Raw genomic sequence first — 26,810 nt, forward strand, 5'->3', positions numbered from 1 at the left:
ATTGAAGTCAAAATAATTGCCACCTGATCCTCAGATCACATTTAAGTTTTGCTGGTTATCCTACTAATGTCTTTCATAGTGGAAGGGTCTGGGTCAGAATTACGTATTGCATTTCATTGTCTCTTTTTAGTCTTTTTAGCCTGGAATAAGTCCTCAGTCTTTGCTCAGCTTTTATGACCTTGACCCTTTTGAAGATGATAGGCCAGTTATTTTGTAGAATGTCCTTTGTAGAATGTCAATTTGGAATTGTCTGATGTTTCTTCATGATTAGATTCAAGTTAGATATCCTTGGCAGGACAGAGTGGTACACATTTTAGATTTTGGCTCACTGTCAGTAAAATTAACTTTGATCATTTTGACTGACTTTTATTAAAGTGGTATCTTCTCCATGCAGAGTTCCCCTTTGTATACAATACGGGTTTAAAGGGGAATACTTTAAGACTATGTAAATACTCTATTCCCTTTCAAGTGTTCAGGATATTTATCTACTAATTTATGTTAAAAAATAGGCTCATGGATTCCTGTGTTGCTCGATGGATCATACTTCATTAATATTATTACTTACTTTCATGCTTAAATTGTTTTTGATTTGAGCACTGGGAGCTTCTTCAAGCTGGCTCCTATGTCCTCAAGTCTTTTATTTTAAAATAATTTTATGCTTACAGAAAAAAATGCTAAGATATCACATAGGGTTGCCATATATTCCTTACCCAGTTTCCATTCATGTTACATCTTCTATATTCAAGGTACATTAGCCAGGACTAAGACATTAACATTGGTATATTATTATAAACTGAACTTCGGTCTTTGTTTTGTTTTTTTTGTTTTTTTATTTTACAAATAGTTTATTGTCAAATTAGTTTCTACATAACACTCAGTGCTCATCCCCAAAGTGCCCTCCTCCATGCCCATCCCCCCCTCCCCCCCACATCCATCAGTCCTCAGTTTTTGTCAGCATTCAAGAGTCTCTCATGGTTTGCCTCTCTCCCTTTCCCCCACCATTTCCGCCCTTCTTCTCCCCCTTGATCCTCCGTCAAGTTCCTCCTAATCCTCCTATACGTGCAAACATATGATATTTGTCCTTCTCTGCCTGACTTATTTCACTCAGCATAACACCCTCAAGGTCCATCCATGTTGCTACACATGGCCAGATTTCATTGTTTCTCATTGCCATGTAGTATTCCATGGTATAGATAAACCACATCTTCTTGATCCAATCATCTGTTGATGGACACTTAGGCTCTTTCCATGTTTTAGCTATTGTGGAGAGTGCTGCTGTGAACATTGGGGTACATGTGCTCCTATGCCTCAGCATTTCTGTATCCCTTGGGTAAATTCCTAGCAGTGCTATTGCTGGGTCATAGGGGAGTTCTATTGTTAGTTTCCTGAGGAACCTCCACACTGTTTTCCAGAGGGGCTGTACCAGTTTACAATCCCACCAACAGTGTAGGAGGGTGCCCGTTTCTCCACATCCTCGCCAGCATCTAGAGTTCTCTGATTTGCTCATTTTAGCCACTCTGACTGGCGTGAGGTGGTATCTCAGTGTGGTTTTGATTTGTATTTCCCTGATGAGGAGGGATGCTGAGCATCGTTTCATGTGTCTGTTGGCCATCTGGATTGAACTTCGGTCTTTGGATTCACTTATGTCCTCTTTCTGTTCCAAGATCCAATTCAGGGTGCCTCATTGCACTCTGTCACTATGTCCCATTGGTCTCCATTCTTCATCAGCTTCTCTTCCTTGTTTTTTTTTATGACCTTGACAGCTTTGGTCACATATCTTTTAGAAAATCCCCTCAATTTTGGTTTGTATGATGTTTTTCTCATGAGAGATTAGGGTTATGGAATTTTGGTAAAAATTCCACAGAGGGGAAGTCTACTTCTGATAACATCATTTCAGGGGGAACGTGACTTATTACCAATCATGTTAACCGTGATCATTTGCTTAAGGTGATATCTCCTGTATCACTCCTGTTAAGACACCATTTTTCCCATTCACGATTCCTTGGAAACAAGTCACTAATTCCTGCACTCACTTCTGGGAAGGGTCTGATGTCCTTGTGACATGTCCCCATCATTTGCTGAGCACTTCCTTTGTTTTCAACATAAGATGTTGCAGCTTATTTTGCACTTTCTGTGCTCCAGCCCTGGAATCAGCCATTTCGTGAAGGTACCTGTTATGGACTGAATGTGTGTTCCTCCAAATTCATATGTTGAAGACTTTCCCCACCCCCTGTGGCTATACTTGGAGATGCGGCTTCTGTGGAAGTAATTATAGTTAAACAAGGCCCTAAGGGTGGGGCCCTGATCCAGTAGGAGAAGTCTTCTCAGAAGGAAAGACCCCCAAAAGAGCTCGTTATCTGCAGTGTGCATCCACTTCCGTCCCCTAAATGTGTGCCAGCGCTAGCGAAAGGCTGTGTGAAGACCAGGTGATTAAACATTTATAAGCAATAGTAGGGATTTGGATTTTATTTTAATGGAAATGAGGATTCATTGAAATAATTAAACCAAGGGAGTGATGCAATCTTATTTCCAGCTGTCAGAAAGTAACACGATGTTGTTTTTATCTTTCAAACTTTGTTCTTGGCCTGATCCTCATTCTAGGGTTAGAAGGTCAGTGATGTAGTAAGCTTTAGAAATGTGGTGGGAATGAATACTTCTTAGACTTTATTTTTGTAGTGCTGATACTTAAGGTACAATATAGGATAGTAGTTCACTGTGTTTGCTCTAGAGTTTGTTAATCTAGCTTTGAATCCCAGATCAATCACATACTGTCTGTTTATACTGCAAGTCACTATGCTTTTCTAGGCCTCAATGGCCTAGAAATCTTTAAAATCCAGATAATAAAATCCAGCTTTAAAATCTAGCTCATTTGGGTTACATAGGATTAAATGAGATAACATCTGTGAAGTGCCTGGGATAAAGTGAGCACTCAGTAAATTATCATTATTATTATTCTAATAAGAAAATCTGAAGGGGTATTATTTTTTTTAGGCAAAGTCAGAATGTTCCCCTGGCAAAAAGTTTGTATTCACATGCACTTTGCAAGAGAATAGCTCCGTTGAAAGTTGTTAAAAATTTGCCAAAATTATACTTGATATCACATTTACTCAGCCAATATCATGAAAGATAGTATATGATAGGCCCTCCATTGGTCCAAAAAAAGTATTACCTGATGTGTAACCTGCAAATGCAGATCTACACGAACAATAGCATATATAGGTTTGGAGCCTAAGAGATTGGTTTGAAAGTGGAAATAAGAATTTGGAGATCACAGGCACGAAGGTGGAACTTAAGGCATCACAATTGATGCAGAAAAAGCATTTGATAAAACTTAACACCCATTCTTAATAAAAATTCATAGCAAGCAGGAATAGAAGAGAACTTATTCAGACTTGAAAATGATCTAGAGAAACCAAGGCAATCATTCAGTGGTGAAATACTGAGAACTTTACCCCTGAGATTAGGAGCAATGCCAGCATTACTTCCGTTCCAGATGGTACTGGAAGTTGTAGCTAGCATAATATGGCTAACTAATGGACTGAGAACTGGTAAGTAACAGGGAAATTTAAAAACCATTGGAGCATAAAATGTCTTTAGGACTTGGGAAGGAAAGGATTTCTTTTCTTTTTTTGAGGGTGGAGGGTACAGGTGAGCAAGGAGCAGAGAGAGAGAGGGAAAGAAGGAGGGGAGAGAAATGGGGCTCACCCAAAGCGGGGCTCGTGCAGGGCTCGTGCTTACGTGAAGCAGGGATTGAGCTCACCAACCGTGAGATCATGACCCGAGCCAAAGCCAAGAGTCAGAGCCTTACCTGAGCAAGCCAGCCAGATGCCTCAGGAAAGGACTTCTTAAGGTACAAAAAATACAAATGGTAAAGGAAAGAATTAATCATTTTGGCTTCATTCAAATGATACATTTCTCTTCACCAGAAAAACTCACAAATAAAATGACCGACCACATAGTAGGGGATCCATTTATAAAACAGTTCCCAACAAACAATTAGCACGCAGAATATGTTTTTTTTTTTAAATCTCCTACAAGTTGTTAAAAGAAGACAACTACAATAGAAAAATGGCAGTTGAGATGAGTGTTTTCCAGAAAGTGAAATAAATGGCAAATAAACATGAAAAGATACCTGTATCAGTTAAAGTTCTTCAGAGAAACAGATTATATATAATATTTGTATTAACATGTTTTTATACTATATGCAGATATATATATATATATATATATAGAGAGAGAGAGAGAGAGAGAGAGAGAGAGAGTGCACATGCTTGCTTGCTTGCTTGATTGATTGAGGGAGCTGGCAGGTCTGGAATGTGTCAAGCACACCAGCATGTCAGAAAGTCAGGCATGTTCTGAAGCTGTGGTCTTGTGGCAGAATTGCTTCTCCAGGAAACCTTGGTTTTTGCTGTTAAGGCCTTCATCTGATTATATGAGGCTCATCCACATTATGTAAGGTTGTCTCCTTTACTTAAACTGATTGTAGATACTAACCACACCTACAAAATCCTTCATGGCAACACTTAGATTAATGTTTATATAACTGGATACTATAGCCAAGACAACCCAAAACTAACCATCACAATGCCTTACTTTTAGTAATCAAGGGAATACAAATTAAGATCACAGTGAGTAACAGTTATATCCACTAAATTGACAAGCATCTGGTAATACAAGGCATTTTAAGGATCTGTATTAGCAGGACTCTTACATACTATTGATGGGAAGGTAGACTGGTACAACCATGGCAGCAAACAAATTGGACTTACATACAAAGATGGACATGCCTGCATGTGTGCAGTCCAGGAATTTCATTTTTTCAGAAACTTATACATGAGCACCAGGAGATATATAAAATCTAGAAGAATGTGGTAGTAATTTATTTTTATTCTTATTTTTATTTATTTTTAATTTACATCCAAGTTAGCATATAGTGGAATAATGACTTTAGGAATAGATTCCAGTGATTCATCCCTTATGTATAACACCCAGTGCTCATCCCAACGAGTGTCTTCCTTAATGCCTCTTACCCATTTAGCCCACCCCCCTCTCACAGCCATGCCAGCAACCCTCAGTTTGTTCTCTGTATTTAAGAGTCTCTCATATTTTGTCTCTCTCCCTGTTTTTATATTATTTTTGCTTCCCTTCTCTTATGTTCATCTGTTTTGTATCTCAAAGTCCTCATATGAGTGAAGTCATATGATATTTATCTTTCTCTGACTGACTTATTTAGCTTAGCATAATACCCTCTGGATCCATCCATGTTGTTGCAAATGGCAAGATTTCATTCTTTTTGACTGCTGAGTAATACTCCATTGTATATATTATATTTATGTATATGTATATATATATACCCCATCTTCTTTATCCATTCATCTGTCGATGGACATTTGGGCTCTTTCCATACTTTGGCTATTGTTGATAGTGCTGCTATAAACATTGGGGTACGTGTGCCCCTTCAAAATAGCACACCAAAGGTTATATACCTAGTAGTGCAATTCCTGGGTCATAGGATAATTCTATTTTTAACTTTTTGAAGAACCTCCATACTGCTCTCCAGAGTAACTGCACCAGTTTGCATTCCTACCAGCAGTGCAAAAGAGATCCTCTTTCTCTGCATCCTCGCCAACATCTGCTGTGTTTTTTTTATTTAAAAAAGTTTTTTTAATGCTTATTTTTGAGACAGAGCATGAGTGACGGAGGCGCAGAGAGAGAGGAAGACACAGAATCCAAAGCAGGCTCCAGGCTCTAAACTGTCAGCACAGAGCCTGACACAGAGCTCGAACTCAAGAACCATGAGATCATTACCTGAGCCAAAGTTGGACACTTAACTGACTGAGTCACCCAGGTGCCCTGGTAGTAATCAAAAAAAAAAAAAAAAAAAGTAGCAAAACAACCTAGAAACCAAATATTCAGTGATAGAAAAGTAGTCATAAATGGAGTATCAAACAGTAGTGAATAAATGAATGGCCAAGGAGAACATGAGTGAATTTTTGCAACAAAATATTGAGTATAAAGAGCAAGGCACACAGGGTGCCTGGCTGGCTCAGTCACTAGAGCATCTGACTCTTGATCTCAGGGTTGTAAGTTGGGACCTCAAGTTGGGCATGGAGCCTACTTTAAAAAAATGCAAAGCACACACACACACACACACACACACACACACACACACACACACACACACAAAAGGCAAGGTATAGAAGACTAAAAATAGCATAATACCATTTCTCTAAAGCTCAGAAACCAGTAAAACAGAACAACATATTGTTTGGGGATACATAGCTACTTTAGGAACTCAAGCCATGCAGGAAAGGGCGGGATGGGCCAGCAAAGGGGTGAAAAAGTTAGTGGAACAGTGTTGCTAACGTTCTCTTAGGCCTGGTAGTGAGTTTCATTATTATGCCTCATAACTTCCTATGTGTTACAGGTATCAAATCACCTAAAGTTTTAAAGGCAAATTAGCAAAAATATTTCCTTTTTTATTCCAAAAAAATAAAATTTTAAAGTATGGTGCTTTAATCTGTGAAAGCCTTTCTTAGGAAAAAAAATTAATAAAGGTAAGTCTGATGGGGCGCCTGGGTGGCTTAGTTGGTTAAGCGTCAGACTTTCACTTGGATCATGATCTCGCGGTTCGTGGTTCGAGCCCCGCGTCGGGCTCTGTGCTGACTGCCAGCTCAGAGCCTGGAGCCTGTCTCAGTCTGTGACTTCCTCTCTTTCTGACCCTCCCCTGCTCACGCTGTCTCTCTCTCTCTCTCTCCTAGAAATAAATAAAACATTAAAAAAAATAATAAAGGTAAGTCTGAGAAGGGTTTATAAGGCGATGCGATTCATGTTTAATACTAAGGCTGGGTCGGGGCACCTGAGTGGCTCAGTCAGTTATATGCCCGACTTCGGCCCAGGTCATGACTTCATGGTTGGTGAATTTGAACCCCACATCAGGCTCTCTGCTGTCAGCACAGAGCCTGCTTTGGATCCTCTGTACCCCCTCTCTCTGCCCTTCCCCTGCTCACATTCTGTCTCTCTCAAAAATAAAATGTTAAAAACAAAAAACCAACAACTAAGGATGAGTTTCATTGAGGCTATCAATTCTCTCCCCAGGAAATATTTCATATGTGCAAAATTTTCATTTAATTCCAGGGAGTGATAATGAACGTGGTCTGGAAATAGGTTACTAAAGCTGTCTAATGCTATCAATTTTGATGAACTCATCTTACTGTAAGTAATTTGTAACTGATATTCCTGGTCAGAAGGAAAAATGTTTTTATCAAAGGTGCTACTTCATTCCTTAAAATTACTTTTAAGTAAACAGAAATGTTATAAAGCTAGATTAGAATAGGCAGATATAATTTTAGTTGTTTGGGTTCTGTGTGGTAGAGCATAGTAGAATTTAGGCAAATGGTTGTTAGGGCTCTCTTTCAGGTTTTAAGTTTTTAATTTGGCCAATTTACCAAGGCTCAAATTGAGGGGTGACCCACTTTTGGCTGGGTCAAAACAACCAGGGCATGGAGAAAAATAATCGTTTTTTTTTTCTTTGCAAGAAGACTTGTAAGGTTTCCCAAATGGCAAAATCTGCACCCCACATCTGATACATAGAAAAGCTACAACTTGAAATAAATGTATTTAAAAAATGTTAAGTTGCCAAATGCATCTTTGAATATTTAAGATCTCTCTCAGGTAATTCAGCTGAATGAGGAACATACCATGTCATTTGTTTACAGATAGTTGATAATGTGAAGAGCACTGTCATGTTTTCTTAATCTGGCGCTTGAGCTTGACAGCTGTTAACTAGTGAAAAGAGAGATGAAAGTCTGTGCAACTAAAAGCGTACACTGTATCCCCTCAAACAAAAGTGTGCTACCTTCTATATTAAGTATTAGCTAATTGGCAAGATGTATATTCCATGCTATTGAGAGAATTATATTTTCTTAATGAATACACTATATGTTGTTTTAAGTTCAAGAAAACATTGCAGTTTATAAGATAAAAAATTACTCTAGTAAGATGTAAGCTAATCAGTATGTTGGTCATACTACTACATAACTCATTAAACCATATTTCACAAAGTTGGTAGTTTATGTATTTTAAAACATATCTAATTTTGACTTGCAAATAAAGAATACTAAATTATCAACTTTACTTTCTTTTATTTCTTATCATAGGTGTTTATCTTTTTTTCACCCAGCATTATGTTTTTATATTTTGCCTATCATATCACTCTTCCTTCCCTTACATTGTGTTAAATGGGAAAATGTCTCAACTTGTAACTGTCCACTTATTTATTTTTTGTTTCCAGATGATCACTTATTAGGGCACTAATGATACTGTTTTTGTAACTATTAGTGGTGTGTATACTATTTTTAATTAACTCTGGAAGGAATATGGTGGTTAAGAATATAGAGGATAAGATTGTGGTCCCTGGAGCCAGACTGACTGGTGATCTACACTCAGCAAGTTACTGAGTATGACTTTGGCAAGTTACTTGATTTTTCTCTGCTCTAGTTTCCTGATTTTTAGTAAAAGGAGTAAGATAGCCCTGCTCTGGTACCTAGTAAAAGCTAAATGAATGTTAGCTATAATAATGGCAATATTAAGAATTATTATCATTGAGTTAATTCATTTCTCTTGTGAACTCAACATACCAGCACTTGTGTATGCTTAATCTATTCATGTGCATTGTAGAACAGGTTGGCTGTAACCCTCCATCCAGGATCAGAATGTACACCTACATGATAATCTAATTCCTTTAGAAAATAATAATTGCATCTGTTATATATTATTAGTAAACTTTCCAAGGCCAAATATCAATTCAATGACAAAATAATTCACTTCAGTATACATTTGAGTGCCTAGCATATGCAAAGCAATACAGGTCATATACAAATCTATGAAATACAGTTCCCATACTCAAGTGTCATCAATTTAACAGGAGGATTAGGAATAGAAATCTGCTTTTTCAGGTCCCCAGCTAGGTGAAAGTTGTACCAGAAGAAGCAAGTTCAGACTGGGTTAATAATGGAAACAGAACGAACTGGAAAGCCAGTTTCAACACCTTGAGGAGCCAAGTGGAAATAAATCGAACCACATGCATACCTTATGGTGGTTATTGTTTTCATATCCACAGATCTCTAGGTTTGCAGTTTTACTGTATTTATTCTCTAGGCTGGTGCTACAGCATTTACAAGTGTATTACTGGTTAAAAATTCAGTATGTAATATACAAAGAGAAGTGTTTACTATTGTTTCTATAAGGCAGGCATAAAAAAAAAGTATGACCACTGTTAGCATAGAGGTGGGAGAGGTCATGTCCTGTGGGAAAGAATTGGAGAAAACTTCATGAAAGAATATTTGAGGTGGGATTTCAAAGGATATGTGTGATTTCAGAAGTTTAGAAGTATTGGTATCTTTGTCCCATGCAAGGTCAAGGTATCAGCATGAGCAGAGATTCAGAATGAGGGCTGTGCATGGCATCCTCAGCAGACAGAGCCCCTAGAGCAGAAACAGGATCTGTGTGCAGATTCTGTACTGGGAGATATGGTTGGAGAGGCAGGTTGATGTCCTATTTGGTGGGCCTGGAATGCCTTTAATTAAATAATGGAGATCCATGGGAGGTTTTGTACATGGTGGATGGTGGTGGTAGTAACGATTGGCTAATACAGCTGCATTATCCACTAACTGCATTTGCGTGTTTATTTGAATTCATGTTTTGTCTCTTTCAGGAAGTTCATGATTTATTACAAGACTATGAGTTAAAGTATTGTTATGTGGACAGAAATAAGCGAACAGGTAAGATTTCGGTTTTAAGCATCTGGTTTCATTTTGATTCTAAATGTGGGCATTATTAAACAAAAAAGCTTAGTGTCTTTATTTTTAAGATAATCTATGAAATTCTTAAGCATCAAATCATATAAACGTTACTCATGAGATGTATTTTCTGAAGATAGTGTTAGTATCCTAAATTATCATCACATAGTATGTATCTTACTAGAGCCATTCGTTTTTATGAAGAATGTCCTAATATGTTGTGGTGTTTTAGTAAATTTTTATTTTTTTAACATACATTTATTTTTGAGACAGAGAGCCCGAGTTGGGGAGGGGCAGAGAGAGAGGGAGACACAGAATCTGAAACAGGCTCCAGGCTGTCAGCACAGAGCCCAATGCAGGGCTCAAACCCATGGACCGCGAGATCATGACCTGAGCCAAAGTTGGACACTTAACTGACTGAGCCACCCAGGCGTGCCTGTTTTAGTAAATTTTTATAGGCTTTGTATTATTTATTTTTTAACTGAATATAATTAACATACAATGTTATATTAGTTTCAGGTGTACAACATATTTTTTTTTTAGGTGTACAGCATATTGATTCCACAATTACTCATTGCTTACCACAGTAAGTGTAGTCACCATCTGTAATCATACAACATGATTACGGTATTATGGACTGCATTCCCTATGCTGCCCTTTTCATCTCCATTACTTATTTCATAGCTGGCAGTTTGTACCTCTTAATTCACTTTATATATTTCATTCACCACTTCCCCATGTCTCCTCAGGCAACCACCATTTTGTTCTCTGTATTAAATTCTATGCCCAACAGGGGGCTCAATCTCATGACCCTGATATCAAGTTGCATGCTCTGCCACCAGAGCCATTCAGGTGCCCCTTATTCATTTGTTTTTGTTTACTCATTTGTTTTGGTTTTTTAGATTCTACATATTAGTGAAATCATATGGTATTTGTCTTCCTGTCTCTGATTTATTTCACTTAGCAATATACTCTCTAGGTCTGTTCATGTGGTTGCAAATTGCAAGATCTAATTCTTTTTTTATGGCTGAGTAATATTCTGTGCGCACACACATGTATACACACACACACATTCATCTATTAATGGACGTTTGGATTACTTCCATATCTTTGTTGTAAATACTGCAGCAAACATGTATCTTTTCAAATTAATATTTTCATTTTCTTTGGGTTAATATCCAGTGGTGGAATTACTGGATCATATGGTATTTCTATTTTCAGTGTTTTAAGGAACCTCCATACTGTTATCCACAGTCACTGCACTAATTTACATTCCTACCAACAGTGCACAAGGGCTCCCAATCCTCCTCATCCTCACCAACACTTTTATTTCTTGTCTTTCTGATACTAGCTATTCTGCCTGGTGTGAGGTAATATCTTATGATTTTGATTTGCATTTCTCTGCTGATAAGTGATGTTGAGCATCTTTTCATGTATCTGTTGGCCATCTGTATGTTTTTTTGCCCATTTAAAAAAAAATGCTTATTTATTTTGAGGGTGAGACTAGGAGAGGGGCCGAGAGCGAGAATGCCAAGCAACTCCATGTTGTCAGCGCAGAGCCTGCCACAGGGCTTGATTCACAAACTGTGAGACCGTGACCTGAAATGAAATCAAGAGTCAAGTGCTTAACCAACTGAGCCACCCAGGCACCCCTCTGCCCATTTTTTAATCACATTGTTTTTTGGTGTTGATTTGTATAAGTTTATATGTTTTGGATATCAGTCCTTTATCAAATACATCACTTGCAAATATTTTCTTCCAGTCGTTAGGTTGTCTTTTTGTTCTGTTAATGATTTCCTTTGCTGGGCAAATTAGTGTAGTCTCAGTAGTTTACTTTTGCTTTTGTTTCCTTTGCGTAAGGAAACCTGTCTATAAATATGTTGCTAAGGGTGATGTCCAAGAGATCACTGCCTTTTTTTTTTTTTTTTTTTTTTAACAACTATTAGGAGTTTTATGGTTTCAGGTCTCACATTTAAGTCTTTAGTTCATTGTGAGTTTATTTTGTGTATAGTGTAAGAAGATGCAGTTTCATTCTTTTGCATATGGCTGTCCAATTTTCCTAGCACCATTTACTGAAAAGACTGTCTTCCCCCTTGTGTATTCTTGCCTACTTTGTTACAGATTAATTGACCATATAGGTATGGGTTTATTTGGGGGCTCTCTGTTTCATTGATCTATGTGTCTGTTTTTGTGCCAGTACCATACTGTTTTGATTACTACAACTTTGTAGTAGATTTTGAAACCTAGGATTGTGATACTTCCAGCTTTGGTCTTCTTTCTCAAGATTGCTTTGGCTTCTTGAGGTTCTTTGTGGTTCCATATAAATTTTTGTATTATTTGTTCTAGTTCTGTGAAAAATGTTGCTGGTATTTTGTTAGAGATTGCATTAAATCTGTAGATTGCTTTGGGTAGTGTGGACATTTTGACAATATTGGCTCTTCCAATCCGGGAGCATGGAGTATCTTCCCCTTTGTGTTATCTTCAATTTATGTCATCAATGTCCAGGTCTTTTTACCTCCTTGGTTAAATTTATTCCTAGGCATTTTATTCTTTTTAGTATAATTATAAATGAGATTGTTTTCTTACTTTTTTTGCTATTTAATTATTAGTGTACAGAAAGGCAACTGTTTTTTATGTATTAATTGTATATCCTGCAGCTTTACTGCATTCATTTATTCTAGTAGTTTTTGGTCGAATCTTTATGATTTTCTATGGTATCATGCCATCTATAAGTAGTGACAATTTAACTTCTTCCTTACCAATTTGGATGACCTTTATTTCTTGTTTTATTTCTGTAGCTGGGTCTTCTAGTACTATGTTAAATATGAGAATCAAGAGTGGACATTCTTGTCTTGTTTCTGATCTTAGATAAAAAGCTTTCAGCTTTTTACTATTGAGTATGATATTAGCCGTGGGTTTTTCATGAATGACCTTTATTTAGGTTAACGTATGTCCCCCCTAAGCACACTTTGTTGAGAGAGCTTATCATCAATTCATGTTGAATTTTGTCAAACGCCTTTTCTGCATCTATTGAGATGATTGTATGACTTTTATCCTTTGTTAAGTTAATGTGGTTTATCATGTTGATTGATCTGTGAATATTGAACCTCCTTGTCTCCTGGGAAGAAATCCATTTTGATCTGGATGAATGATCCTTTCAGTGTATTGCCGAATGCAGCTTGCTAAAACTTTGTTGAGGATTTTTGCATTTATGTACATCAGGAATATTTGTGATTTTCTTTTTTTGTAGTGTTTCTGGGTTTTTGTTGTTGTTGTGTTTTTTAATCAGAGTAATACTGGCCTCATAGAATGTATTTGAAAGTTTTCCTTCCTCTTCTATTTTTCTGAATAGTTTCAGGAGAATCAGTATTCTTACTTAAATGAAAGGTAGAATTCACTTGTGAGACAGTCCGATCCTGGACTTCTCTTTGTCAGAAGTTTTTCATTACCAAATCAATTTTGTTACTAGTAATTGGTCTGTTCAGATTTTCTATTTCTTCCTGATTAAGTTTTGGAAGATGGTATGTTTCTAGAAATTTATCCATTTCTTCTAGATTGTCCAGCCTGTTGCCATATAACTTTGTGAAGTATTCCCTTACAATCTTTGGTATTTCAGTGGTGTCAGTTGTTAATTCCCCTTTTATCTCTGATTTTATTTGTATCCTCTCTTTTTTTCTTGATGAGTCTGGCTAAAGGTTTATCAATTTTGATGCTCTTTTATCTCTTGGTTTCACTGATCTTTTCTATTGTCTTTTTTAGTCTCTAATTTATTTTGGCTCTGATCTTAATATTTTCTTCTTTTCCTGGCTTTGGGCTTTGTTTGTTCTTCCTTTTCTAATACCTCTAGGTATTAGGTTAGACTGAGATTTTTCTTGTTTCTTGAGGTGGGCCTGTATCTCTATAAATTTTACTCTTAGAACTGCTTTTGTTGTGTCCCAAAGATTTTGGAACATTGTGTTTTTATTTTCATTTGTCTTCATGTATTTTTTAATTTCCTCTTTGATTTCTTCATTGACCCACTGGCTATTTAGTAGCATGTTATTTAGCTTCCACCTTTGTGTTTTTTTCCAGTTTTTTTTCTTGTGATTGATTTATAGTTTTATACTATAATCATCAGAAAAGATACAGGATTTAAGTTTTATTAAATTTATTGAAACTTTTTTGTAGCCTATCATATGGTTTATCCTGGATAATATTCCTTGTGAACTTGAAAAGAATGTTATTCTGTTGATTTTTGATGTAATATTCTGTTTATATCTATTAAATCCATCTGTCCTAGTATGTCATTCAAAGACACTGTTTGATTGTTGATTTTCTGCCTGGATGATCTATTTATCGATGTAAGTGGGCTATTAAAGTCCCCTACTTTTATTGTATTACTGTCAATTTCTTGCTTTCTGTCTGTTAATATTTACTTTATGTATTTAAGTGCTTCAATATGAAAGACAGGTTTTAAGACTTTATGAAATTATATTACACATAGTTGGAAAAATTTAAATTTGTATGTAGTTTGGAAATACTATAAAACTAAAAAACAAAACAACGTTGTAGTATCTTACAGTGGAACTCCTGATGTAATTCCTATGCTTTGATTTGAGTCACTGGTCATGAAATTAGATTACTGGGTGTATCATTCTTAAAAAACACAATGAAATAGAATAGAAAATATCAGAGTGCATTACATGTGACAGGAGTTTTAGTTCCTAATACTTTTGTTTCAGAAACATGTGAAGTGTGTGTGTGTGTGTGTGTGTGTGTGTGTGTGTGTGTGTACTGAGTCACCAAAAATATATTCCTTACTGTAGGTCATAGTCAAAAAAGTTTGAAAACACTGGCTTAGACAAAACTTTAATTCATTTTGTTATCTTCTAGCTTTTGTTACCTTACTGAATGGGGAACAAGCCCAGAATGCAATTCAGATGTTTCATCAATATTCTTTTCGAGGAAAGGACTTAATTGTTCAGCTCCAGCCAACAGATGCTTTGCTGTGTATTACCAACTTACCCACTTCTTTCACATTAGAAGAGTTTGAAGAACTTGTTCGTGCTTATGGAAATATCGAGAGATGTTTTCTAGTCTACAGTGAGGTTACTGGCCATTCCAAAGGCTATGGATTTGTGGAATACATGAAAAAGGACTTTGCCGCAAAGGCTAGATTGGAGTTATTGGGTAAACAATTGGGAGCATCAGCTCTGTTTGCACAATGGATGGATGTTAATCTGTTGGCCGAAGAGCTAATTCATTCTAAGTGCCTTTGTATAGATAAACTCCCTAGTGACTACAGGGATTCAGAAGAACTGTTGCAATTTTTTTCCAGTATACATAAACCTGTGTTTTGCCAGGTATGTATTTTTCAGGTATCATTTGAAATATTTGAAAATATCTGCCTAAGTATCTATTCTATATGCACTCACAAGTTTATTATGCCTATGTGAATATCACCATGGATAATCTAATTCTTCTTTAGTCTGTAATGAAGACTTTAAGTTCATGGTAAATTTTAAATCAATTCCTATTGTGTGTGGGTCAACCTATATTATTATATAGTTAAGTATGTCTTAGCAAACCCGTCACTTCCTCATTCCTCATTCCTCATTCCATCCATTTGCCTAGCCTTTCATTCACTGATCCATTCATCCATCGAGTTTTACTTATTCTTTTGTGCCAGACACTATATTGCTAAAAGTTAGAAATATAGAGAATAAAAACGTACTCTCTCAATACCTAAGAATCTTGCACAAGGTACTGACAACCAAATAATGATAAATTCTGTCTAAAAAGTGATGTAATTAATGGAAGACAGAAGAGTATTATGAGGTTTACAAAGAATGTATAGTTCTGTCTTAATGTTATCATGGTGAGACATTTAGAGAAGATCTTAAAAACTAACAACACTGGTAAGAATTTTCATGCCCTTTGTCAGTAAAATTAAATATATTCTTCTAAATAGACACAGACATATACTATAAGATCCTTCCCCTATAGGTGTTTGATAGCAATTGACCAACTCTTCTTTCTTGCTTCTCTTAATTTATTCCTTCTCTCACTTCTTCTCTCTCATGCTTCTTTTCTTCTTAACCTCTGCTCCCTACCCCCAACACCCCACAGCTTTCTTTAATCATGTAATTGTTGAGTCTCTCCTATTACAGTAGAAAGTTTGGAGTTATTCTCACACACACACACACACACACACACACACAACCATAGTATATTTAAATAATATATATTCTATATAGCTAATATGTAACTATAATATATAACTATAATATATATGTAAGTATATATATATATAAATGCCTACTATCTTTTTCATACATTTCTACCTCTCCAATCCCAATATAAACATCAAAGAAACCATCCAAGAGCTTCATACAATTAGAAAGTTCTGTGACAAATCTTTTATCAAATCTTTACCCAGTTATTGAAAAATGATTCTCTAATCCATATGGTATTTTTGAATACTAAAAATTGTATAGTGATATTCTGAGGTCATACATAATTCTTTGTAGCTATAGTTGAAGGCTTCAAGGCAAATGTGAGGGGGAAAGCCATTTATCACAAATTGTATTTGAATTATGAATCCCAGAATTGGAAGGTACATGAAAGGTTCTCTAATCCAGCTGGTCATTGGTAGAAACATGTTTGTGAGTGGCCATTTAGCTTCTGTTAAAATATTTAAAAACAATGGAAAATTAACTAGATCAGAAGTCAGACTAATACATATTTGAATGACTCTCCTATTGAACTGAAAAAAAACTTTGAAACTACTGATGCTGTGGACTTAGATGATTTTGTCTTTTGAAAGAATTAAAATGGTATTATAATTTATATAGGCATGAAAGTTACCATAATGACCCAGGAATAATAAGTATTTGAAAAGATTTTTAAAAAGATTAATACAATTACTTTATGATACCTTTATCAGTGGATCTGTGAAATTTAGGCTCTTTTGCTTGGCAGGTGGACATGGACTGTATTGAATATAGTCTCTTACCTTGTAATCAAGGGACACCAAAGAGACCGATGGCTTTAAAAATCTGATTTTTATATGTGGTTTGGATTACAAGAAGAATGGTGTAGGAGAAAGGTTTAGAAGAGGTAGATGTTTTCCCTTTCTCCCAGGTGATTGGAAAAGTTTCATGGAAGAAAAGTTTCATGAGGAAAGTTCTAAAAGGAAGGAAGAATGTGAAGGAAGAATAGAAATTTGGTCTAACTGTATAGTTAGAAAGTAAAACTTCAAAAATAAGAGAAAAGAAACTAAAAAGGACTAAGAAATGATTTAATTGTAATATGAACTTATGAGATGCCAAATCCAAACAAATGTTTAGTTGTGTCTTCTCAAAGACATACCATGCTGAATTTGATCACATTTACCACTTTATAGAGTGAATGTGTGTAAGATAATTCAGACATATTCAAAACTTAGAAACTTTTTAGTGTCTTATTTTGTTCTTATCTTTGCTCTTTGTACTAGTCTTTACAGATCCAGGACTTTAGTATCTTCCTTTACACTCTTACAGGTGGGTGACTGGAAATAAATCGAGTTCTGCATTGCAGGAGTTTATTTAGGGCACATTCAGAAATAAAGCTTGTGTGATGCGTATGGTATTTTAACAAATCCAGGGCACAATTTTATGACATAAGGTTTGCTTTGGAATACTTGACCAAATTCCTCAGATCTGCCTGAAATATTGAATTAAAAGTTTAATATGGTTCCTCCTACCTTTCTTCTCTTGATAATATAAAGTCTAATTTACATAGATGTGTGGTCAAATAATTGTTCAGTATCTTTCATTGTCCATGTATCTGGTAAATTTATTTTAAAGAAAGTTTTATTTTTCGTGTCTCTACATTTTTTGATAAATTATCAGTTATACATCTTTCTTAATATAGAGGGAATATTATCATTTGAGCTTTGACTCTTAAGGTAAATTAGAAAATCAAAGGATTGAAAAGAAATTTGACAGAATCTTGTTTATCATCCTATCTTCAGGACTGCATCTAAGTAACTAGTGAATATTTGTTATTTATATATTTATTAAAGTAATCTGTGCATCCAACATGGGGTTCAAATGTATGACCCCAAGATCAAGGATCGCATGCTCTTCCAGCTGAGTCAGCCAGGCATCCCACAATAGGAAACCTTTAATGTTAGATAGAAAGAATACATTATTTTCACCAGTATCATGCTCTGATACATTTGTATTTTAATTTGAAAATTATATACTGAAAATAAATATTTCTAACTAAATATTAGGATTCTCCTTTTAACAAACTGTGTTAAATCAGCTTGCACAGGATGAAGGCAGTTACGTTGGTGGCTTTGCAGTGGTGGAATATAATACTGCAGAGCATGCTGAAGAGGTTCAGCAAGCCACTGATGGTATGACCATCAAGGGAAGCAAAGTCCAAGTTTCCTTCTGTGCCCCGGGAGCACCTGGGCGAAGTACATTAGCGGCATTGATAGCAGCTCAACGTGTGGTAAGTTTAATGTTCTTTATGAGGATAAAGAAGAATGCTAATACTTTTTTAATCTATCCAAACCAGTTGACCATTCATTGGACTTTCATTATATTTCCATTACACAAAGATGGGGTAAGGAGGGAAAGATAGGAGGTTGCTCCTGGTCTCCCATCTCTTGCCCTCCCCTTCCTGTTCTTTAACCTCCTCTGGTCCTGGATCCCTTCTCCCTTCGTCTGTAGTTTGCCTTTCCTTCTTAGGCTCTCCTGTCGTTTTCCTGTCCCAGTTTGCCTAAGTCAAGGCCTCAGCTGTCCTTTGACTGTCAGTGTCATCATGCCTCTGATTAAATGGTCTGTGTTGGATCAGAGGTGCCGAGTTTACAATTCTGAATTCATCCAGTCACCTACTTCTGCGGCCAGGGCACCTGTGTCCTTTTGAAGAAAAACAAACACCTTGGTAGTTTGGTGCTACTAGATAAGTGTGTCCTGCGTTTATGGCTGGTCTCCAGAAAAACTTTAGCTTCACATCTCTCATCAGCCTCTCTTCTCCATTTTCTACAGCAACTACCTGAAACCTTAAGCTCTGTTGCTGCCTTAGCCCTTTCTATCAGATGGTCATGGCTCCTACTTTCTAGAAATACAAAGGTCGTGTGCTGGTCATTCATTCAACTCTTCTCATACTGCCCCAGCAAATGTGTCCCCAGTTTTCACTTCCGTTTCTCTTCAGTAGCATTCATTCCACAAGTACCTACCAGGCACCCACTCCACGCTAGGAAATGCCAGAGATATTTCTGATTCATCTGTGGACAAATATCCCTGCTCTCTTGGAGGAAGAGCTGTGCCTCCTCCTGCCAACACAGGGGCTCATGACCATGTCTCCCGTCTTCAAGGGTCTTGATTCTTACCCTTCTACAGTTTTTCACTGCTTGCTCCACTAGCTCCATCCCATCTTCTTGTAAACATGCTCAGATCCTTTCCTTTAAAATTTCTCTCTAGAAACTGGCTTTTGTATTGTTCTTCCTTCACAACTGGAGCCTCTTGAACAATTAGCCCCTACTTGCTGTCATTTCCCATTTCTTCATTTCCCATTCTGTCTCAGCCTGATACTATGGTTTCTACCTCAGCTATTCAAGTGAATCTGTTCCCATTAAGGTTAATAGATATTTCTTAGTATTCAAATTGAATAGGCACTATTCAGCGTCTTATTGCTTAGTCTCTTTAAAAGTCTCCACCATCTTGAATTCTACCCCACCATTATTTTTCTTCCTAACCATTCCTTCCCTTTCTTCTTTTTCCCCGATGGCTGCTATCATTAGACTTCATATTCGGCTTTCTCACTTCTTTGTGTATATTCCAATGGCCCCGATTATTGCCTATCGGTAATGACTTATAAGCATACATTTTTGAACCAACTTTCCCTCAGCACTAAATATGTATTTCCAAATGATTATTAACAGTCTACCTTCATGTTATATAAATAGTTCAATTTTAAGATTTCCAAAACAAAACTCTTTTCTCTGAAACTTGTTTTTCTGTGTTCTATAATGTGGGATTGGATTTGCGGAGGTTACAACTCTGAATACATCCAGTCACCCACTTGCACCAGGAGAACACACCTCTAGGTGGCTTGATGCCACTACAAATATGTGACATACATGTACAATTCTGTGTTCTGTATGTGGCACCATTTCACCCAAACTAAAATTATCTGAACAAAGAACTCAGTTAATCATGATTGGTTTCCCTCATCTGTTGCTCAAATCTAAATGTCAAAAATATTAGCAAATCCTTTCAGTTGCATGCTCCAACATTTCTTAAATCCTTGAGACTTGTCAACATCTTTGTTACTGTACTCAGGATCTCATCTTTTCTCACCTTGGTGATGAGAATAACCCTCTGTGTGGTCACCACTGTAATCCATCTTCCACCAGGTCTCAGGAGTGATCTTTTCCATCCTCAGATCAGATTGTGTCATCCTCTTATTTAATATTCTTTAATGTCTGGGGGCGCCTGGGTGGCTTAGTTGGTTAAACGTCCGACTTTCGCTTAGGTCATGATCTCGTGGTTCATGGGTTTGAGCCCCGCGTCGGGCTCTGTGCTGACTGCCAGCTCAGAGCCTGGAGCCAATTTCAGAGTCTGTATCTCCCTCTCTCTTTGACCCTCCCCTGCTCACGCTGTCTCTCTCTCTCTCCTAGAAATAAGTAAAAAATATTTAAAAAAAATATTCTTTAATGTCTGAAGTTCAGATTCCTTTGCATGGCATGCAGGGCCCTTCATGATTGGATATCAGTTATAATGAGAAACCGTAAACGTTTCTTGATCTTAAAAGTAATGCATTTGCATTGATGCTTTCTACAGGTTCCTGGTACATATACTTTATCAAATTTCCTGAGATTTAAAAAAAGTCACAGGGCGCCTGGGTGGATCAGTTGGTTAAGCATCTGACTTCACCTCAGGTCATGATCTTGTGGTTCATGAGCTTGAGTCCTGAGTCAGGCTCTGTGCTGACAGCTCAGAGCCTGCAGCCTGCTTCAGATTTTGTTTCTCCCTCTCTCTCTGCCCCTCCCCCACTCATTCTCGTTCTCTCTCTCAAATAAATAAATGTTAAAAAATTATTTAAATAAAAATTAAAAAGAATCATAAATAGGTACTAAAATTTATCAGAGTATTTCTGTAACTATTGAGATAATCCTATGATTTCTCCCTAAATTCTTTAATGTGCTGAATCACACTGATTTTCTAATGTTAAACCATCCTCGAGATGTTATATAAATAGTTCAATTCAATAAAAAACATTAAAAAAATGTAAACCATCCTTGTGTTATAAACTCTAATTGATAATATTTTTGCCAATACATTGTTTGATTTGATTGGATAATATTTTATTGTGCATGTGTGCTCACAAGTGACAATGCTTAAAATTTTTTGTGCCATTTATTTTTTTAATGGTTTTTATTTATTTCGTGAGCAGGGAGGGTCAAAGAGAGAGGGAGACACAGAATCTGAAGCAGGCTCCAGGCTCTGAGCTGTCAGCACAGAGCCCAACACAGGGCTAGAACCCACCAACCGGGAGATCATGACTCGAGCCAAAGTCAGACACTTGACTGACAGAGCCACCCAGGTACCCCCTGTTGTTTATTTCTGAATTAAGGGAATACTGACCTCATTAACTGATTTAAACAGTTTTTGCTCCTGCTCCCCTTTTTTTGCTCTTTCATAGATCAACTCATATAAAATTAGGGCTTGCCTGTTTGAAAATTTGAGAAATCTTGTCTGTAAAATCATATAGACCTACTCCTGGAAACTCATACAGAGGAAGATCGTTGGTTACCACTAAAGTTCCTTCTACGGATGTTTAGATATTTTGGTTTTATTTTTGTCTCTATGCCATATGTGGCATTTGATTATATTCCACAGAGTCATCCATTTCGGCTAATTTTTCAAAATTATTGGCACATAGTCATTTATAATATTATTTTTAAAATTTGTTTTCTCTGCTGTTCTCATTTTTTAAAAATTTATTAGAGAGAGAGAGAGAGAGAGAGAGAGAGAGAGAGAGAGAATCCCAAGCAGGTTCTACACTGTCAGCACAGGGCCCAGTGCAGGGCTTGGTTTCATGAACAGTGAGATCATGACCTGAACCAAAATCAAGAGTCAGACACTTAACCGACTGAGCCACTTAGGTGCTCCTACTGTTCTCATTTTCATTGTCTATTTTATCTATTTACATATATAACTTTTTTCTCTTTGATCAGTGTTGCATAAGATTTCCATGTTTTATCTTTTTAGAGAAACAGCTTTTCTTGTGTTTGTTACTTCTATCTTTCGCTTATTTCTGCCCTTTTTAAATTTTAATTCCAGTAAAGGTAACATAATGCTTTATTAGTGTCAGGTGTGCAGTATAGTGATTCAGTAATTTTGTACATTACTTAGTGCTCATCATGATAAGTGTACTCTTAATCCCCTTCACCTACTTCGCCGAATCCCCACCCCACCCCCCACCCCCACCCCGCCCCGCCCCACCTTCCCCTCTGGGAACCATCTGTTCTCTATAGTTAAGAGTCTGTTTCTTAGTTTTCTTTTTCTCTTTGTTTTGTATCTTAAATTCCACATTTGAATGAAATTATTAGGTATTCGTCTTTCTCTGATTTATTTCACTTAGCTTTAGATCCACCCACGTGGTTGCAAATGGCAAGATTTCAGTCTTTTTTTGGCTGAGTACTGTTCCTTTATGTGTGTGTGTGTGTGTGTATCATCTCTTCTGTATCCATTAATCTATCAATGGACACTTAGACTACTTCCATATCCTGGCTGTTGTTAAATTATGCTGCAATAAACATAGGAGTGCATGTATCTTTTTAAATTAGTGTTTTTATATTCTTTGAGTAAATATCCAGTAGAGAAATTACTGGATCATATGGTAATACTGTTTTTAATTTTTTTGAGGAACCTATGTACTGTTTTCCACAGTGTCTGCCCTTATCTTTATAATATCCTTGTTTTTTTCTTTTTCAGGCTTACTCTTTCTCCTCTGTCTTTATTGCTATCAGTACTTAGCACCTTTATTTTCAATCTTGGTTGTTTTCTGATGAATCTATTTAAAGCAAGTTTCTTTTTAACTAATGCTATGTGTCACTAATTTCATTTTGGCTTTTTTGAGTTTTTATTTATTTATTTTTTAAATATTTTTTATTTATTTCTAGTAGAGAGAGAGAGAGACAGCGTGAGCAGGGGAGGGTCAGAAAGAGAGGGAGATACAGACTCCGAAATAGGCTCCAGGCTCTGAGCTGGCAGTCAGCACAGAGCCCGACACGGGGCTCGAACCCACGAACCGCGAGATCATGACCTAAGCAAAAGTCGGACGCTTAACCGACTAAGCCACCCAGGCACTCCTTTAAGTTTTTATTTTTATTTTAGTTAATAGACAGTGTTATTTTAGTTTCAGGAATACAATATAGTGATTCAACAATTCTAAACAATGTCATAAATTTCAGATTATAAATGTTTAAAATTATTTTATGATTTCCTTTTATACTCAAAGCTTGATTTTTGTTTTTCACTTTATGTTCACTTAAAAATTTTCAAAAACTGGGATGCCTGGGTGGCTCAGTTGGTTAAGCATCCGACTTCAGCTCAGGTCATGATCTCACGGTTCACGGGTTCGAGCCCCGCGTCGGGTTCTGTGCCGACAGCTAGCGCAGAGCCTGGAGCCTGTTTCGGATTCTGTGTCTCCCTCTTTCTCTGACCTTCCCCTACTCACGTTGTCTGTCTGTCTGTCTGTCTCTCTCTCTCATTCTCTCTCTCTCTCTCTTTCAGAAATAAACATTAAAAAAAATTTCTAAAACTATTCTGACATTTCCCTGATGATGAGTGATGTTGAACATTTTTTCATGTATCGATTGGTCATCTGGATGTCTTCTTTGGAGAAGTGTCTATTCATGTCTTTTGCCCATTTCTTCACTGGATTATTTGTTTCTTGGATATTGAGTTTGATAAGTACTTTGTAGATTTTGGATACTACCCTTTATCTGATATGTCATCTGCAAGTATCTTCTATTCCATCAGTTGTCTTTTATTTTTGCTGATTGTTTCCTTCACCCTGAAGAAGCTTTTTATTTTGATGAGATCCCAATAGTTCACTTTTGGTTTAGTTTCCCTTGCCTCCAGAGATGTGTTGAATAAGAAGTTGCTGTGGCTGAGGTCAAAAGGTTTTTGCCTGCTTTCTCCTCTAGGATTTTGATGGCTTCCTGTCTTACACTTAGGTCTTTCATCCATTCTGAGTTTACTTTTGTGTATGGTGTAAGAAAGTGGTCCACGTTCATTTTTTTTTTTGCATGTCGCTGTCCAGTTTTCCCAGTACCACTTGCTGAAGAGACTATTCCATTGGATATTCTTTCCTGCTTTGTCAAAGATTAGTTGCCCATACATTTGTGGGTCCATTTCTGGGTTCTCTATTCTGTTCCATTGATCTGAGTGTCTGTTTTTGTGCCAGTACTGTACTGTCTTGATTATAGCTTTGTGATACAGCTTGAAGTATGGGATTGTGATACCTCCAGCTTTGGTTTTCTTTTTCAAGATTTTCAAGATTGCTTTGGCTTTTCGGGGTCCTTGTGTTTCCATACAAATTTTAGGATTGTTTTTTCTAGCTCTGTGAAGAATGCTGGTGTTATTTTGATAGGGATTGCATTGAATATGTAGATTGCTTTGGGTAGTGTTGACATTTTAACAATATTTGTTTTTCCTATCCAGGAGTATGGAATATTTTTCTATTTTTTGGGGTCTTCAATTTCTTTCATTAGTTTTCAGTGTATAGGTTTTTCACCTCTTTAGTTAGATTTATTCCTAGGTATCTTCTGGTTTTTGGTGCAATTGTAAATGGGATCAACTCCTTGATTTCTCTGTTACTTCATTATCGGTGTATAGGAATGCCACCAATTTCTGTGCAATGGTTTTATATCCTGCAACTTTGCTGTGTTCATGGATCAGTTCTAGCAGTTTCTTGGTGGAATGTTTTGGGGTTTCTGTATAGAGTACCATGTCATCTGTGAAGCGTGAAAGTTTGACCTCTGCCTGGCCAAGATGATGCCTTTTATTCCTTTGTGTTGTCTGATTTCTGAGGCTAAGACTTCCAGTACTATGTCGAATAACAGTAGTGAGCCACTTAACTCATTCTTATCTCCATCCTACTTCCTTCCTCCTGTCCCACCTACCACCATATTGTTATCTATATATTTATTTTAGGATTGCCTTAAATATTTCCCCCGATGGTAGTAGGTTTTGTATGCAAGATTGAAATTAACTATGCTCGTATATATGTTTATTTACACATATCATGTAATATTGTCTTGCATTTGCTGCATCTTCTGTGATTTTTCAGAGACGGTATTAATGTGGTAAAAAAAAAAAAAAGCTTTTGAGAATTTGTATAGTTGGGAGTATTTTTCTTTCACATATTTAGGTAATAGCTTAGCTGAATATAAAACTATAAAAATCTAGATTCAAATTTCTTCCTTTAACCCTTTGAAAATACTAATTTGTTGCCTTCTTAAATCCAATGTTAATGCTTTGAGGGAGATGACATTCCTTTCCCATTCCCTTTGGAAACACATTCTTTCTCACTGGAAGCTTTTAGCATTTTTGTCTTTGATACTCTTAAATTTCATATCCACAAATGTGACTAGGTGTTTTTTTTTTTTCTTATGCATCATATCCTGAACACTGTGAACCCTTTTCATTGTGTGCTCTTTAATTTTTCTTTGATGACAGGCAGTTCTCAGCCATTATTTCTTCAAAGATCCCATTCTGTATTCTTCTCCTTCAGGGACTCCTGTTTTATACAGGTTGACACATCTAGCCTCTTCATTGCCTTGCTTTGCCTCTTTTGTTTTATTTGCATTTCTTATTTCCATGTTTTGTTTTGTTTGTTTGCATTTTCCACTTCTTTATCCTTTTCTGATGTCTTCTGGGAGCGTTCTTTGAACTGATCTTTCCAGTCACTGTTTTGTTTTTCAGCAACACACATTCTACTATTTAACCTATCTGTTCAAGCACAAGATAGAGGTTAAGAGTATTGCTGTGTATGAGTTTCTTCAGTTTCCTAGTCTATAGAATCGTGATAACAGTACCAACTCAGTAGAGTTGTTTTAGAAAACTAAGTGAAACAATCCATGTAAAGTGCTTAGAATAATGCTAAGTATGTGGTGAGGGCCGCTTTTCTCTTTTTTTAACATGTTTATTTTTCATACCCACTATTTCAAATTGATTCTTGTTTGTAACTGCTTCTCCTTGATTCACGTTACTGATAAAAATGGTTTTTTAAGGATATTTGTTATGTCTTTTACTATGCAGCATTCTTATTTCCTAGCCATTAATTCTGGCTTGTTTCTTACAGGTGTCTCATATAGTTTGTTACTTATAATTTTTAGGGGCTCCATTCTCTCCACATATCTAGTTGTTGTGTTCTGTGAATACGTATTTCCCTGGGAAGGTATCTGCTTCCCTGTATGTGTGTTTAGCGGTTGAGGGAGTAGAGGATGGACGGGGAGAGCTAAAGCCTGTTCATCTTAGCCAGGGTTTAGGGAAGGCAGGTGAGGAGCTAGGCAGAGAACCTCTGCCTTTACTATCTGTCCTTGGCTGCAACCCTTTCCCCACTTCAACCAGGCAGCCCTGCACCTTTGAGAAACTCTTCATTCATTGGTCCTGTGGCTGTCACTAAATTGATGCTGCTGTTTTCCCCTCCTTGTGCTGGCCAAGAAAGCCCTGACCTCTAGAGGGCAGTGTGGAGGCAGCAACATAGTTGCACAAGTAAGCAGTCCTTCCCCAAACTGGCTGTAGGTCCAGGCTGTCTCAGGCTCTTTGTTGATGGCTGCCTCCGCACTGGGACCTGCTGCCTGCTCTCTCGCCAGGGATTTCTCACAGGTTTTGTGTCCCATTCTCAAATTTGCCACCCTGCCCCTCTACTTTCACAGCATCTGGGTTGAGAGAGGGATTCCAGGTGCATTGTCAGTTCTCCATTTTTTTCATGACTAGAAGTTTATAGTTTTTTATGTTT

General features: G+C 36.9%; 1 protein-coding gene across 1 annotated transcript in view; it reads left to right on the plus strand.

The window, feature by feature from the left end:
- RAVER2 (ribonucleoprotein, PTB binding 2) overlaps positions 1–26,810 on the plus strand; it is an 87,649-nt gene that overhangs the window by 10,893 nt on the left and 49,946 nt on the right. The window contains exons 2-4 of the mRNA XM_039233415.1: positions 9,716–9,782; positions 14,673–15,142; positions 18,090–18,281. Coding sequence (XP_039089346.1) covers positions 9,716–9,782; positions 14,673–15,142; positions 18,090–18,281 — 729 coding nt within the window. The remainder of the gene's footprint in view (positions 1–9,715; positions 9,783–14,672; positions 15,143–18,089; positions 18,282–26,810) is intronic.

This window comes from Hyaena hyaena, unplaced genomic scaffold (genome assembly GCF_003009895.1).
Source record: "Hyaena hyaena isolate Hyena2069 unplaced genomic scaffold, ASM300989v1 scaffold_75, whole genome shotgun sequence".
In the NCBI taxonomy this organism is placed as follows: Eukaryota; Metazoa; Chordata; class Mammalia; order Carnivora; family Hyaenidae; genus Hyaena; species Hyaena hyaena.